Source organism: Arvicanthis niloticus, chromosome 7 (assembly GCF_011762505.2).
Source record: "Arvicanthis niloticus isolate mArvNil1 chromosome 7, mArvNil1.pat.X, whole genome shotgun sequence".
Taxonomy (NCBI): domain Eukaryota; kingdom Metazoa; phylum Chordata; class Mammalia; order Rodentia; family Muridae; genus Arvicanthis; species Arvicanthis niloticus.
In genome coordinates this window covers 4,244,399-4,259,415 of record NC_047664.1, presented here as the reverse complement: position 1 = coordinate 4,259,415, position 15,017 = coordinate 4,244,399, and the positions used below count along the sequence as shown (strand labels likewise).

Genomic DNA, 15,017 nt, shown 5'->3' with positions numbered 1-15,017 from the left:
TTCCACCCCAGAGGTCTGATGTGGGACAAGAACTCAGAATTTTAATGAGTATTGCCAGATGGATGGTCCTGATGCAAGTGGTTTGGTGACAGCACTTCAAGAAAGAAACCACCAACACTAGCAAGGGTAGGGTGGTTAACATTCAATTATTTGACATCTAATAGCCTGACCCCCATCTCCAATTATGTTTTAAGAGGATATAAAGTCTAAGAGTTACAGACTCAAGTTCTGAAGCTTGCCTGTTTGAGATGTCTCTTTGGAATCTGTTGCTTGACTTTTGGAAGGGTAGCTTACTTCCACCAAGACTTGAATCATGAGTATGTCCAAATCCTATGAGAAGAGAGAATATTTTAAAGTGAAATGCCAGTTGTCAGCTAATGAAAGTGCTGTCCCAAGTTTCTTAAGGCATCTCTCTGAGCAGGACTGTTTAGAAAGAAGTGCAGAGGCTGAGGAGGCGGGTTCGTGGGTAAACTGCTTTCTGTGCAAGGATAAGGACTACATTCGGCTTCCCTAGGACACATAACATTTGGGCACGAGTTTCTTAGTCAGCTGGAAAAGCCATAACAAAAAACAGAAATTAGAAAAAAATTAAAGAAAGGAATAGGTGTCCTAATTTGCTTTTGACTGCTGTGAGGAGAAATCTGGGGAGGAAAGTGTTTGTTTCAACTTACAGCTTATCATCATGAAGGGAAGTCAGCGTAGAAGCCTGGAGGTGGGAACTGAAGTACAGACCATGAAGGAACAGTGCTACTGGGCTGCTCACCGGGGCTTACTCGGTTTCCTGTATTATATCCCACCTCTAGACACCTTCCCAGGGATGGCACTGCCCACAGGGACTGGGCCTTCAAATCAATCATTAAGAAAATGCTCCCACAGACTTGTCTAAGGAGCAATCTGATGGATGCCCTTTCTCAGTTGAGTCTTCCTCTTCCTGGATGACTCCAGCCTGTGTAAAGTTGACAAAGGCCTAGACAACATGATAAGTAATTCTCCATAATCAAAACTGATTTATATGGAAAACATAAGACAAAAAGCTAAGAAAATAAGACTATAAAACACACAGTTTATTACCCATTATATTTAAAGGTCTTCAACTTATCAGCATTGACTTATTTTTTAAATTCAGATATATGACTAAATTGAAATTTATTCAGCCTTTTTAATGGTCTGAAAGTAATTGTTTAAAATACCTGCGCATGGGGATAAAGTTTTCTCGATGACAAAGCTATGCCCACACAGAGGTTAGGTCACCTCAGAGTGCCAGCATTCACTGACTTCTAGCTTGCAGGCCACATCAACAGTGTTCAGTTAGGGGTTAGTAGTTGTTCAATGATATAAGAAATGTGACTAGTGCTGGGCGGTGGTGGCACACGCCTTTAATCCCAGCACTTGAGAGGCAGAGGCAGGAGGATTTCTGAGTTCGAGGCCAGCCTGGCCTACAGAGTGAGTTCCAGGACAGCCAGGGCTATACAGAGAAACCCTGTCTCGAAAAACCAAAGGGGAGGGGGGGAAGAAATGTGACTAGTGATCCATATCACAGATTTCTAGGTCTATTCTGTATAAGTGATCAAGTTCTGATCTTCCTGAGGGAGTATGGGGTCTTTAGGATTCCAAAATGATAGCATTTTAACTTCTAACTGGTTGTGGCCTTCTGTTCTGATGTTTTTCAGGTGTCTGTGGTAGAATGTGTCAGTAAGCAATTGTGGCAGGGAAGAGTGTTCTTCAGGCTGAGGAACTGGTTTCTCTGTCCACATGGCAAAAATATTGCCATTTTTTCCTCTAGCTAAATGACTAGTAAGAGTTTCAATTACCTTTTTTAGTAATCAGAGTAAATCTGTCTGTAACTCATTGTCTGTGTCATGGTTTCTGGTTTATGTCTGATTTAAACACACCTTCCAACATAGAGATCACTAGCCTTCTTACTTACTTATTTTTTTTATATCTAAAAGTGAGCACTTCCACTAGAAGTCAGGCTGTTCTCTTTCCTTGAAAGCAGAAGAATAAATACAAAACTCCTTTGTGCTTCACAGAGACCCTAGGTGAACTCAGAATGGAGACCAGGATAGTCTGTTTTATGAGGAACAATTTGATAAACAACCTGGATTTAATAGGACTGTTAACAAGACACAGGAGGGATGGCTCAATGGTTAAGAGCACTAGCACTGGCTGCTCCTCCAGAGGTCCCTGGTTTGATTCCCAGCACCCACATGGCAGCTTGGTTTATCCATGACACCAGTTCCAGGGGATCAGAGGCCCTCTTCTGGCCTGGGTGTGTACTGCATGCATGTGCCACACAGCATATAGGCAATGCACTCATATATGTAAGATAAAATAATTTTTAAAAATTAAAAAGAGAGGGGAAATAGGGTAAGAAAGAAAAATCCACCTTGTTTCTTATGCTACTAATAGGAAGCAACCTTGGCCTTTGCCCTCAGAGGGAAAAACACTCTTTGCGGAAGAGACACTTCTTACTTAGGTTTGTGAAAAATTATAATTTTACTTCAACAAACATACGAGACAGCCAAAGAAAGAAAGAAAGAAAGAAAGAAAGAAAGAAAGAAAGAAAGAAAGAAAGAAAGAAAGAAAGGAGAAAGAAAGGAAGAAAGGAAGAAAGGAAGGAAGGAAGAAAGAAAGGAAGGAAGGAAGGAAGGAAGGAAGGAAGGAAGGAAGGAAGGAAGAAAAGAAAAAGAAACAAGTCTCAGGGACCAAAATAAAACTATTCAAAGCCTTTCTAAATGAACTTGCTTTATGAAAACACAGTTTACCTGATACAGCTGTCTTCTCAGCATCAGCTGAAAGGCTCATGACTTCCAGTAAGCTTTCGTCATCAAAGTCATCCCAAACTTCATTTCCCAGCTCTGAGTTCACACTGGAAACTTCTGAAGCCTTGCTTTTTTCTGCATCTGCAACTCTGTGGTTCCCAGGTGTACTGGCATGTCTGCCGAGCATCCCCGCTGGCACGGTGTGTGTATGTGAAGCTGTCCAACAGTCCCATCCAGGAAAATCTGTTGTGTGTGCACAAGAGTGTAGGCACTTGCTGGAGCACAAAGCACATGCCATTTTAAACTGATGTGTGAGACCCATCCTTCAGCTGCTGTGCAGAGCTGAGCAGCAATTCTCAAAAGCACATGCCAAGTACTGGGTATACTGCTCAGACAATTCCTTTTACTGGGCTACAGGTACTGAGAGGGTCAATAAATTTAATTTTAAGTAGATTAATTGTATCATCTTTTCACTGAGTCTGTGTGTGTGATATGTGCATAAGGGTGCACATGCCCCAGTGTGCTGTGGAGGGCAGAGCACAGCTCTGTGGAGTCGATCTCTTCGTCTACTTTCTGTATGTCCTGAGGATTGAACTCAGGTCTCTAGACTTGCCACCACAAGCTCACTTCCCACTGAGCCATCTTACCAGCCTCCTCCTAGTTTTAATGGATTCTGATTCCTACTGTAAATAACTTTGTAGCAGCCCACTCCACAGTGTTTCCCATACTGAAAAATGTCAAGAACACAGATAATAGCACATACAGCACATCAGGAAGTTTAGTTTCTTAGCACTATCATCTTTGTTTTTAACATCATTTATTTGAATGAAATTTATTTTAAATTATCATAAAAAGCTTAGTGTAAAATCTATTAGCAGTTTAACAGTGTCAGCTGAGCCTATGGCTACAGTTCCTGTTTACACTTCTGTGTGTTGTCACACACAGTAGGACATACACTAGAAACAGAAATAGTATGAGAGTGCATGGCAATGCACCGAGAACAGTGGGAAAGAGCTGTTTAAGATTCAAACCATGTACAGAACACTTGTAGCCCTCCCTCCCTCCCTCTCAGTGTATGGGGCTGTGGCTGTGGAGCAGGAGAGCTAGTCTATAAAGAACAGCATATGAGAGCCCAGACAGAGGAAAAGAAGGGCTCAATGGAGCTGCACAGGCAAGCATGGGTCAGACCACGCCAAAGTAATTGTCACCTTAAGATCTTTCTGTTCTTATCAGCAAAGACAGCCACTGAAGATGCTCTCACACGAAGACTAAACGATCAGATGCTGTTTGATTACTTGGAATATCTATGGACTGAAGAATAATAGACTGAAGCAGGCAACGTGTGAGAAAGGTATAGAAACAATACCCGGAGATGAGTGTTAAAGCCCAAGAACAGGAAGAACAGCAGAGGAGAGAGCATGACACACACTGGGCTTGTGCTGCGCTAGGTGAAGAGTGAGAGGTTAGAAACATCTTTTCTCTCCCATTAGCAGCTCAGAAAAGCTATGCACTGATCTAAGGAAAGAGAGAAGCAACAGAATGCAGTACACAACGACCAGAGTTCAGATGTGGGCACTGCTAACTGTGAGGCGGCTGCACCCAGGAGGGTGGTTATAGGAATGGATTTGTACTTAGAAAAAGACAAACTAACTAATTATCAGGAGTTAGCTGGTGATTTAAGATGTGGCTTAGGGGGTGTTGTATAGAAGTCTGTAGTAAAAAGAGTAGAGAGAGAGAGGGGAAGTGGGAGACAGGAACAGGAAGCAGAGGAGAGAGGAAGCAGAGAGACAGAAGAGGATGGGTCCATGTGAGACACCAGCCCCACAAGAGTCTGAGATGTGAGCAACCCACTGAACCAGAGAGGCCTTCTGCAGGCCAGAATAGAAGTGTCACGTCCTTCAGAGAGCTCTCACTGAACGGAACACTTAAGTCACTACAGGGCCCAGGAAGAGCAGTCTCAAAGTAATGATGAAGTCCCTCAATTTCAGTGAGGGAATAGTGACCAAGATGGAAATGAGCAAATGTAAACTGTTCTTTCAATACTTTTCAGTTTGACAAGAAAGCAAGATAGAGATACAGAGGGCACAGGACTCTGATTTACTACCATCATCATCGTCATCATCATCATCGTTGTCATCATAATCACCATCATCATCATCACCACCACCACCATCATCATCACCATCACCATCACCATCATCACCACCACCACCACCATCATCACCATCACCATCATCACCACCACCACCACCACCATCATCATCATCATCACCACCACCACCACCACCACCACCATCACCACCACCACCACCACCATCATCATCATCATCATTCTGGCATGCTGAACTTACTATCAGTAGAAGCATCTTTTCTTTCCTTTACTTTGGGGAAAAACATACCTTTGTCATCCTAGGTGATCCTGGCGAGGTACCCTGCTTTTCCTGGGCTACAGGGAGAGAATGTCTACTCCCCAGATATAGACATTTATCCAAGGGCTAGAGAGATGGCTCAGCCATTAAAGGCTAGGCTCACAACCAAAAATATGAGATTTATCCAAGTAACTCCATTACTCAAAATAGACTAACTAGAATGAATTCAAGACTGTACAACTACAAGAGAAAACTATCTTTTTCTACTGAGGTTGTTAAACTGAAAAGATTAAAAACTGGGCGGGCTTGCCATATAAGTAAGTCTATTTAATTAGTGAAGCAATTAATGAGAAACATAGCTAAAAGATTCAGAGAAACCCGGAGGTCTGATGGGATCATTTGAGTGCCTGATTTAGCCAAGATTAAATCCAGATGCCTACTTAGACTTCCAGTGTACATGCAGATAACCACTTAGTCCCTTTGTGTAGAATGTCTAAGCACTTATCAAACAGGCCATGGTCAGCGAGATGGATGCTGGGGCTGAAGAAGGCAAGGCTTAAGCATATTTACAGGCTCAGAGGGAACAGATAGCAGGGAGCAGATGGTGCATGGGGGGGGGGGCGCAGATGCACCAGGAGCAAGGGGAAGGCAGTGTGGACGACAGCTCCAAGCGAGTCAGGGTATGTGGAGAGGCATTTTTCTCAAAAACAAACCAAAACAGCAGACTAGGAAAATGTTGGCTAGAGAAGAGGAATAACTGGCCTTCTAAATCCCCAGAGAAGGCATGATTACATAGAATTCAGGGTAAGTCTTAATAGAAGAAAAAATAATTCTTTTTGAGACTAACAGAGGGTTAATGATAGATGCAAAATCAGAAAAATACATGAGTTGGGTGAAGTGGGATGCGATGGTGGAGATCTAATGGAGTTCATACACTCTAAGTTCAACACTCAATTTTCAACTGATAACTAAAAGTCAATTTCATTTTCTAGAAATGGCTTGGACTGGGAATCAGGAGATATGGAATCTATTTCTGGCCCTGCCATTAATTAGGTATGTGATTTTGGGCAAGTCATTTAATCTCTTGGAATCTTGGCTTTCTTTACTGTAAAATGAGAAACCGCACAAAGGTCCCTTCCAAATTAAATTTTATGATTCAAAATGCTTCCTCATATAATTTCTAATACTTTTTTCTTTTTCTCTTTGTGAAACTGCAATACAGATAATAAAATTGCTATGTTTTTCTTAAAACATTCTCAAAACTTAACATATGTTTTGACAATAAAGTCTAATGTGTGAAAATTATAGTAAACATACTAATTGCTACCATTAATAACACCAGATATTACCTCATGATTTTATAAGCATTATGTCATTTAATCCTACAATGTCTAGAATGATCAGGTAGGAGAATTGAGATGAAGAAGGTAAGTATACTATGAAGGGTTATAGTGAATGGCAGACGTAGAAGTCGGGCCCAGGAAGACTGTTTCTAGATCCTGTCAGCTTCACTATCTTACACATGGCTCCTTCTTCAAAGTGAAAGAAGAGGGAGAGAGAGAGAGAGCGCCCACTGTGGAGCAAGAGCACAGATGGTCCTGGGCCAGGGGTCTAGATGAGTGTCTCTATAACCAGAGTTTAGGATGAGTGGACAAGAAGTAAAATGGGAGACTACAGACATGCAGGAAGGCAACCAGAGGGAAGTATCAGCTGTGTGTACAAGAGAATAGTGTGGCAGTATAGGGAGGAAACAAGTCAGAGGGTTGTGGTTGAAAAAGATAAAAATAAAAAGGTTGAGAGTGTGAGCTTCCTGTTTTGTTAGTTAGATAAGTTCTCTGATCGTCCCAGTGAGATTACAAAACTTCTCCCATCCCACACTGGGCCCAATGGAGTTCATGAGAGGTAGCAGGTGCTCTTGTCCATACTATCATCTAGTTATCTGTTTATTTATTCTGACATGCTGGGATCAAATCTAGGATGTCACTAGGCAAGCACTGGATCACTGGGCTGCATATACAACTACCTAGGCTCTTAACCTGTGAGAGAGGAAACAAACCCTCTGAAGTGACGCCAGTGCTGGGTGTGAAGATGTTCTCAGGAAGCTCCAAAGCTCATGGTTCCATTTACATCACACACATGCACCAGGGAAACAACACTAGTAACAAGAGAACCCAGAATAATTGTGCTAAAGAATTCTTATGTATTACTGCATTTTTAATGACAGGCATAGATAAGCAAATCTAGACTACAAAATTTCTATGCTTCTCAAATTACTATTGTGAATGTATGTGTGTTCATGCATCCTTGCATGTGTGTCACATGCCACAGTGTGTATGTGGCGGTCAAAAAACAATATGCAGAAAAAGTCTGTCTTTCTTCCAAGTAAATTCTAGGACAGGTCATCCGGCTTGGCAACAAGCACTTTTACCCACTAAGCCATTTTAATGGCCTCAGGACTTTGATTTTAAAGATCAGGCTAAGAACCAAGAAGGTTAAACAATTTCCCCCAGGTCACACAAGGATTTTATGAAACTGTAATAATTTCAAAGAATTTCAAATAATCCACAGAATTATTTAAATTTCTGAAAATATTCATAATTTTAATACTTGGTTAACATAAGACTTTCTAATTTTCCCAGTTCCTTCTCATACTATCTTTAAATAAAATAGTCAACACTTTATATGGAAGATACTTTAAAAAATCTTTGGTATACAGCAAGATAATTTAAAATAGCCTAAAACATTTAAAATTGGTTCAATAACCCAAGAGAAAACTGTTGTTAACAACCACAATCCTTTTAGATGCTGGGTTTTCAGTTAAGCAGCTTGTTAACCTTAGCAACATCAAACTCCCTCACAGCTCAATGGCGACTGCAGCTTACCTTTGTCACAGTATTCAGATGGTCCCTGTTGAACTTTTCCATAGATTTCATGCTGATTCCTCTGTTCTAATATTGGCAATTCAGGGATGTTTAAATATTTTGATCTTTATGAAGGTAAACAAAATGATAAAAAAGGAAGTATAATAAATTTGTCCTTGGAAACTACTTATTCATATAAATAAAAAAGCAAAGTTTATTCATTTCACAACTCTGTGATGAACTGTAATTGGCTTGGGCAGCAAAGGGTAAAAACAAGTGTTTGATGGAAGAGGCCAATACTGAGTCACCTTTACATGCCCCAGTGCTGAGTCAGCCATCTTTACATGCCCCAGTGCTGAGTCAGCCATCTTTACATGCCCCAGTGCTGAGTCAGCCATCTTTACATGGCCCAGTGCTGAGTCGGCAATCTTTACATGGCTCAGTGCTGAGTCAGTCATCTTTACATGGCCCAGTGCTGAGTCAGCCATCTTTACATGCCCCAGTGCTGAGTCATCTTTACATGCCCCAGTGCTGCGTCAGCCATCTTTACATGCTCCAGTGCTGAGTCAGTCATCTTTACATGCCCCAGTGCTGAGTCAGTCATCTTTACATGCCCCAGTGGATACGTGCCATCATCATACAGTCTTCAGAAATCTGATAAGGCTACTGTCAGTTTTATAGCAGAAGTCAAGATCTCTGGAGTAGGCTGGGATCTAGACTTCTGATCGGTCAGCTCTTGCTCTATAATGGTTGGTAAATAAATAGACTGTCATCCTAGCAGTTACAATTCTATCTGACTCCTCCCTGAGAGAGGTTGACAATCAGTGTTGACCAGAAGGAGGAGGTCATTTTCTTCAGTGAGGCAGGCACAGGAAAGTTGCCTGTGCTCCGGTAAATAGCTCCTGCCCATGCTCATGCAAAAGATCCTAATTTAAGCAGTAGATCACACACATGGACATGAAAGTAGAGGAGGGCACGTGGGAAAGAATGTTTCAGGGGGAGAAGGGGCATGGGTGACAGGGGATAGGAAGTGAAGGTGCTGAAATTCATTCTATGCAAGGATTAAACTGTCAAGAATAAAAGATGTTTAAAATGCAGAAAAGAATATCCTAAGCTGAATAGGAAATTACATATACAGTATTCTCTTCTTTGCATCATGATATAAGAAAAAAAACCAATGAATTATCTATCTATCATCTGTGGTCTACTGCTTATTAACTGGAAATATGAGGTCTAGTTTTTTATTAATAAAATTAAGTAAATATCATGTACTGAGGTATACAATTATAATCTCAGCACATGAGAAGACAATAGGATGATGAGTGTGAGACAAGGCTAGACTATACAATTCAAGGCCAGCATGGGCTACATACCAAGATACTGTTTCACAGCATAAACCAGTAAATAAACAATATAAAACAGCATGAAAGAACATTATTTTATGAGCCAGGTTGTTATGAAGGTCAAAAGATACATTGCACACTCAAAATTTCAAATTATAAAGTATTTTTCAGGTGTAAGGTATTATTAGTGTGGAATGAGCACCTGCAGGGAAAGATTAGACTGGGTATACCAACATGGCTTCCTTGAAAAGCACCTCTTATCTCTCAGAAAGCTGAGAACCTGGGGATGACATAAGGGATTGGTGGTTTCCTAGGAAAGAGGAGATTCAGGAAATGGTAACATGAAACACCAAAACCCTATGACTAACTCCCCTTGATTGGTGGCTATCTGGAGGAGCAGCATTAGATGTTAACATTGTGTTTGTACCTTGATATACTGGAAAGGGAAGGCCTTGGAGTAAAACCAAACTCTTTAAGGTCCACATTTTGAGATTTGTTCATCTGTATCTGTGAATAAAAAAATGCCATTCCAATTTCAACTATCACTTTCACAAATAAACCAAGTAGTAAAGTTATTGCAGGTAAATAAAGTCAAGAAATCAATGAATTAGGAGAGTCTTGGGCTAGTTCTCAAATATTTTTCTCAGACTCTTCTTAAAAATAGACAGTTTTTTTTGTTTTAATGCACCCTTCTTACCCTATATGATATGTATGACATATGATATACTGTCAGAAAGATCTTTTGACCTCCATGCCTTAAATTATCACATTGCTCTGGATGACTCTCAAATTTATATTTCTATTTCTGTTCCCTTTCTTGTCTGATTTCCAGGTATAGCTAACTGCCTCTAGGACACCTTTATATGGATATCTTGTTTTTTTTTTTTTTGTTTGTTTGTTTGTTTGTTTGTTTTGTGTGGTGTGGTATTTGAAAACTGAACCCAGAATTCAAGTGAGAATGCCCCCAAGGCTCATGTATTTCAACACTTCATCCCCAGCTGGTGGCACTGTTTGGGAAGGTTTAGAAGGTGTGGCCTCGCTGGATGAAGCATGTCACTGGAGGCAGGCTTTGAGAGTTTAAAGACTCCTGCCATTTCAAGTTGTGCTCTCTGCTCCAGCTGCCACACCTACTGCCTGTTGCCACGCCTCCCCCATGTCAAACTCACCCTCTGGAACCATAAACCCAAATACACTCTTCTGTAAGTTGCCTTGGTCATGGTATTTTTATGACATCAGTAGAAAAGTAACTAGTACACATACTTTAGGCAAGCACTAAACCACTAAGCACTTTACTGCTTCCAGCCCTAAATCCAGTATTTCCTAAATTGAGTCTATTCTGTTTCGTCAGCTTGATTGCCCTTCACTCTCCTTACTCTAGAGGCCCAGCTTTTCTCCCAGTTGATCAAGCCAGAAAGATGGGCATTGACTTTGACTGCTTTCACCTCCACCCCACCACCAATGAAGGAAGTCCCTCTGACAAATGTTTTAAGCCCAGTCAGTTCCCCATTGCCTACCCACTACCCTAGATTACCACCATTTGCTTCAATTCTGCAAAACAAGCTAATGAGCTTCCATGTATTTTAGTTAGGGTTTTACTGCTGTGAACAGTAAGAGGTGCCATGACCAAGGCACCTCTTATAAGGACAACATTTAATTGGGGTTGGCTTACAGGTTCAGAGGGTCAGTCCATTATCATCAAAGCAGAAACATGGCAGCATCCAGGCAGACATGGTGCAGGAGGAGCTGAGAGTTCTACATCTTTATCTGAAGGCTGCTAGCAGAATACTGACTTCCAGGCAGCTAGGATAGGGGTCTTAAAGCTCACACCCACAGTGACACTCCTACACCTACTCCAACAAGGCCACACCTCCTAATACCCTGGGAGAGCATATACAAACCGTCACACCATGTTCCTATTTTAAAAACCTTCTGACTCCTTCTCTTCATTGCAGTCAGAATGATCCAACTCCGAGCACATCATTGATTAAAGCACCTTAATGTTTCTAAATCGTTTGAGGTGAGATGTAAATCTCCAACATAACAAAATGGTTTGCCCAATGTTCCTGTTCTCCTCTTCAGCATCACTGCTCACTACTTTTCTAGATATACTTCAGCTACTTGGAAGATCTCTCTGCTATCACCAAATACTCCAGACCTTTAAAATGTAGTCTACTGACCTCCATCACTATTTTTGTTAGCATTCTCTGTACCTGGATTATCCTTTCTGTCTCAGTCACTTCTTTTGATCACTTCCTGGTTCATCAAATATGTATTGAGTGCACTCTTGATTTAAAATCAAGCACCTTACACTTCTGTCACAGAATCACTTGCTTTTTTGTATTCTTTATTCAACCATTGATTCAATGAAGATTGAGACTAATTATGTCTTACTTATCAATATACTCTGGTACGCTGGCATATCCTCTATTCTTAAAAAGATGGAAAGAAATAAGAATATTGAGGAAAAAGTACGAATGAATGAAGGGAAAGAGAAAAGAAGGGAGGAAGGGAAAACATAAACCATCACACTCTTCCCTTCCCTTCCCTTCCCTTCCCTTCCCTTCCCTTCCCTTCCCTTCCCTTCCCTTCCCTTCCCTTCCCATCTATGTATCTATGTATCTATGTATCTATGTATCTATGTATCTATGTATCTATGTATCTATGTATCTATCTATCTATCTATCTATCTATCATCTATCTATTTTTGAGACAGGATCTCTTTATGTAGCCTGGCTATGTCCTGGACTAGCTCTGTAGACCAGGCTTAAGGAGAGACTATGTGTGACTAGCCTTCCAAGCAGTAGACACTCACTGCTTCACTGCTTGGAAGGAAGGCTCTTGTTCATTCAAAGCCTTAGGGGCAAGAATCCAAATTTACTTCAGAAACTCCAACTCAGTGCAGCTCCAAGCCAAGACAGGACAGCAGTGCCTAACTCCAACTGCTGCTGAGCCATGTCGAGCTCAGATTCCTTGTCTTGTTCTCTGGCTTACTTAGCTACTAGACTTGGGGAGAAATGGGCTGCACAGTTATGTTCCGAAGTAGACTTATCAATTTATTATAAATTAGGGTCATTCCTAGTCTAGCCCATGAAGACTTTAAAGAATACTGTAGATACCTACTTTCCTAAGTGACACACAGGACAAGTGACATTTGCATTTGGTTAACTGCAGAACAAAGGATAACTGCTATTAAAGCTCACCTTGAGTCGCTTAGCTGGAGGAAGAGAAGAAACAGCATCTCTGCTTTTTAAGTCAGACAGATATGAAGACACTGCTGACTCTTTAACTTCTGTCTTTTGTGCAACTCCAATTTTACCTATTAAAAGAAATTAAAGACTCGTTTCTGGTTGTCTCTATTTTAAGGCAGGTCTTGTTAAGCGCCTCAATCTGGCCTACAACTCAAAACCTTCCTGCCTCAGCCTCCAAAGGACTGGATAACAGACTTGACCAGATGGCCAGTAAAATTTTAGATTTTTTTGTATTACATTTTTGTTAGTATTAAAAAACAAAACTAAACTAAATATCTTTGAAATGTCAAATCTAATATTTAGTTTTTTTCATGTTGTTTTCCCCTACCACAAAGGAAAACTATTTGTAAAGGTTTAAGTTGAATGATATAAATATCATACATAGAAAATTAGCATATGATTATTATTCACTAAATACACTTCTTTTTAAAATTAGTTTTTATCCTTAAGTGTGTGTGTGTCCAGAAGAGAGGGTCATAGCCCCTGGAACTGAAGTTGTGGACTACTGCCGTGGGTGACTGGAACTGGAGTTGTGGACTACTGCCGTGGGTGACTGGAACTGAAGTTGTCGACTACTGCCGTGGGTGACTGGAACTGAAGTTGTCGACTACTGCCGTGGGTGACTGGAACTGAAGTTGTCGACTACTGCCGTGGGTGACTGGAACTGAAGTTGTCGACTACTGCCGTGGGTGACTGGAACTGAAGTTGTGGACTACTGCCGTGGGTGACTGGAACTGAAGTTGTGGACTACTGCCGTGGGTGACTGGAACTGGACTCAGACCCCCTGCAAGGATTTTGAAATAATCCTAACAACACTCACAGCAGTCATGTCCACAAGCATGTTTATTTTTACAGTGATGATGGCATTCTCGGTTCCCAGGTTTTTTGCAGGTAGTCATTCCTAAATTAATGTAAAAAAGAAATTTATTTGTTATTATAAATACTATTTTAAATTTAATACAAATACTTTCAGTCCATTGTTTTTTACAAGATAGTATCAAGAATACAACTTTCACATTTTTTTCAAATATTAACCTATACAGTTTTTAAAAAGATATTTTCTAATAACAGTCTCTGTCCCACTATCAAACCCACGCAGCTTTTCAGATGGAACATCTAGCCGCCTATAAGCTGCTTTCCACTCCTTTAATGTAAGTACAACCAGGTTCAGCAGAGCATTAACAACAGATTTTATCCTTACGGAGGTAAGAATGAAGACGGGTTTTACACTCTGTTCTGGATGTAAGACTGAGCATTTGAGACAAGCATGTTGAGGGCATCCTGACTGGTTAGTAAATAGGATGTCATCTAAACTTAGTGATTTATAAGTAAATATTTTGGGTACATAAAATTTGCTACAAGAATTCAAAGAAAGCAAAGAATACTTCCAGCTTGGTGTTTCTAAGCCATAACAAATGTATCCACATATATAATTTATTAATCACACATATTATATTGATATAAATTAATATCTCTCCATATGAGTATATAAAGTCAATATCTGACCATATGTGGCTTTTCTGTATTATTATTATTATTATTATTATTATTATTATTATTATTATTATTATTATACTAGGGATTGAGCAGAGGTTCTGTGCATGCTAAGTAAGCACCCTACCCCAGCCTGCTTTTCCTACCTTTTGTTTTGAAAATTCATCTAAGTTGCCTGTGCTGGCCTTGAATTCCTAAGCCTCAGTTCTCCAACTAGAACTGCTAATAGGCCTGCCTTATTTACTATGTTTTAAATATATTTTTCTTGGTCTTAGTTCTGACTAGTAGCATTGAGGAGGGGAGAATATTTTAACTGTCCTTATAGGATAGAAGGGTCTGGACACAGGAAGGGGACAAGGAGAACATATTCCGGCTAGAAGTGACTGTAGTCAAAGACTGTGGGAACCAATCCCTGCCTGCTTTCTGCTGGAACACAAATGTTACATGACCTGGAATACTGCAGAGCATTGAAAACCTTTACAACCTTCCTTGGCTTTTTTGTTTTCAGTGTCCTTATTCAATCCTTTCAAGTCATGGCACAACGAGACACTTAAAAGTCTATCTGTAGCAGTCTGGAGAAATGGGTGAGGCTTCTCACTACAAAGGCAGGCATCTGATCTCTGTGAGGACTGAGATGGTTGGTATGTTAGGTACGCTATGGTTTGTATATGAAATGTCCCCTCAAGGCTCAGGTGTTGGTCCCTGACTGGTGACTGATGCATGCAGGCTCTTGTCCTCTGTGCGCTAATCCACCTAGGGTTTTATAACCCAGCACCATCAAGAGTGGTGCTAGGACATGGGGTCTCAGCTCTGTAAGCTTTCAGAGGAATCACTTTGAAGGACTTATCTTCTACTGACTTCTACTTGTTTCTTTCTGCTCCTAGATGTCATCGATAAGCAGCTCTGCCCTCCCACACCCTGACCCCAGGGCTCACCACCT

The 15,017-nt window shown here is 40.7% G+C and overlaps 1 protein-coding gene across 2 annotated transcripts in view; it reads right to left on the bottom strand.

Annotated features, from left to right (window-relative positions):
- Positions 1-15,017, bottom strand: part of Hfm1 (helicase for meiosis 1) — an 80,825-nt gene that overhangs the window by 4,645 nt on the left and 61,163 nt on the right. For both annotated transcript variants that reach the window (XM_076937809.1, XM_076937808.1), the window contains 6 exons: positions 13,404-13,484; positions 12,536-12,651; positions 9,763-9,842; positions 8,014-8,117; positions 2,766-3,005; positions 240-330 (listed from right to left, as the gene is read on the bottom strand). In XM_076937809.1, the coding sequence (XP_076793924.1) occupies positions 240-330; positions 2,766-3,005; positions 8,014-8,117; positions 9,763-9,842; positions 12,536-12,651; positions 13,404-13,484 (712 nt within the window). The remainder of the gene's footprint in view (positions 1-239; positions 331-2,765; positions 3,006-8,013; positions 8,118-9,762; positions 9,843-12,535; positions 12,652-13,403; positions 13,485-15,017) is intronic.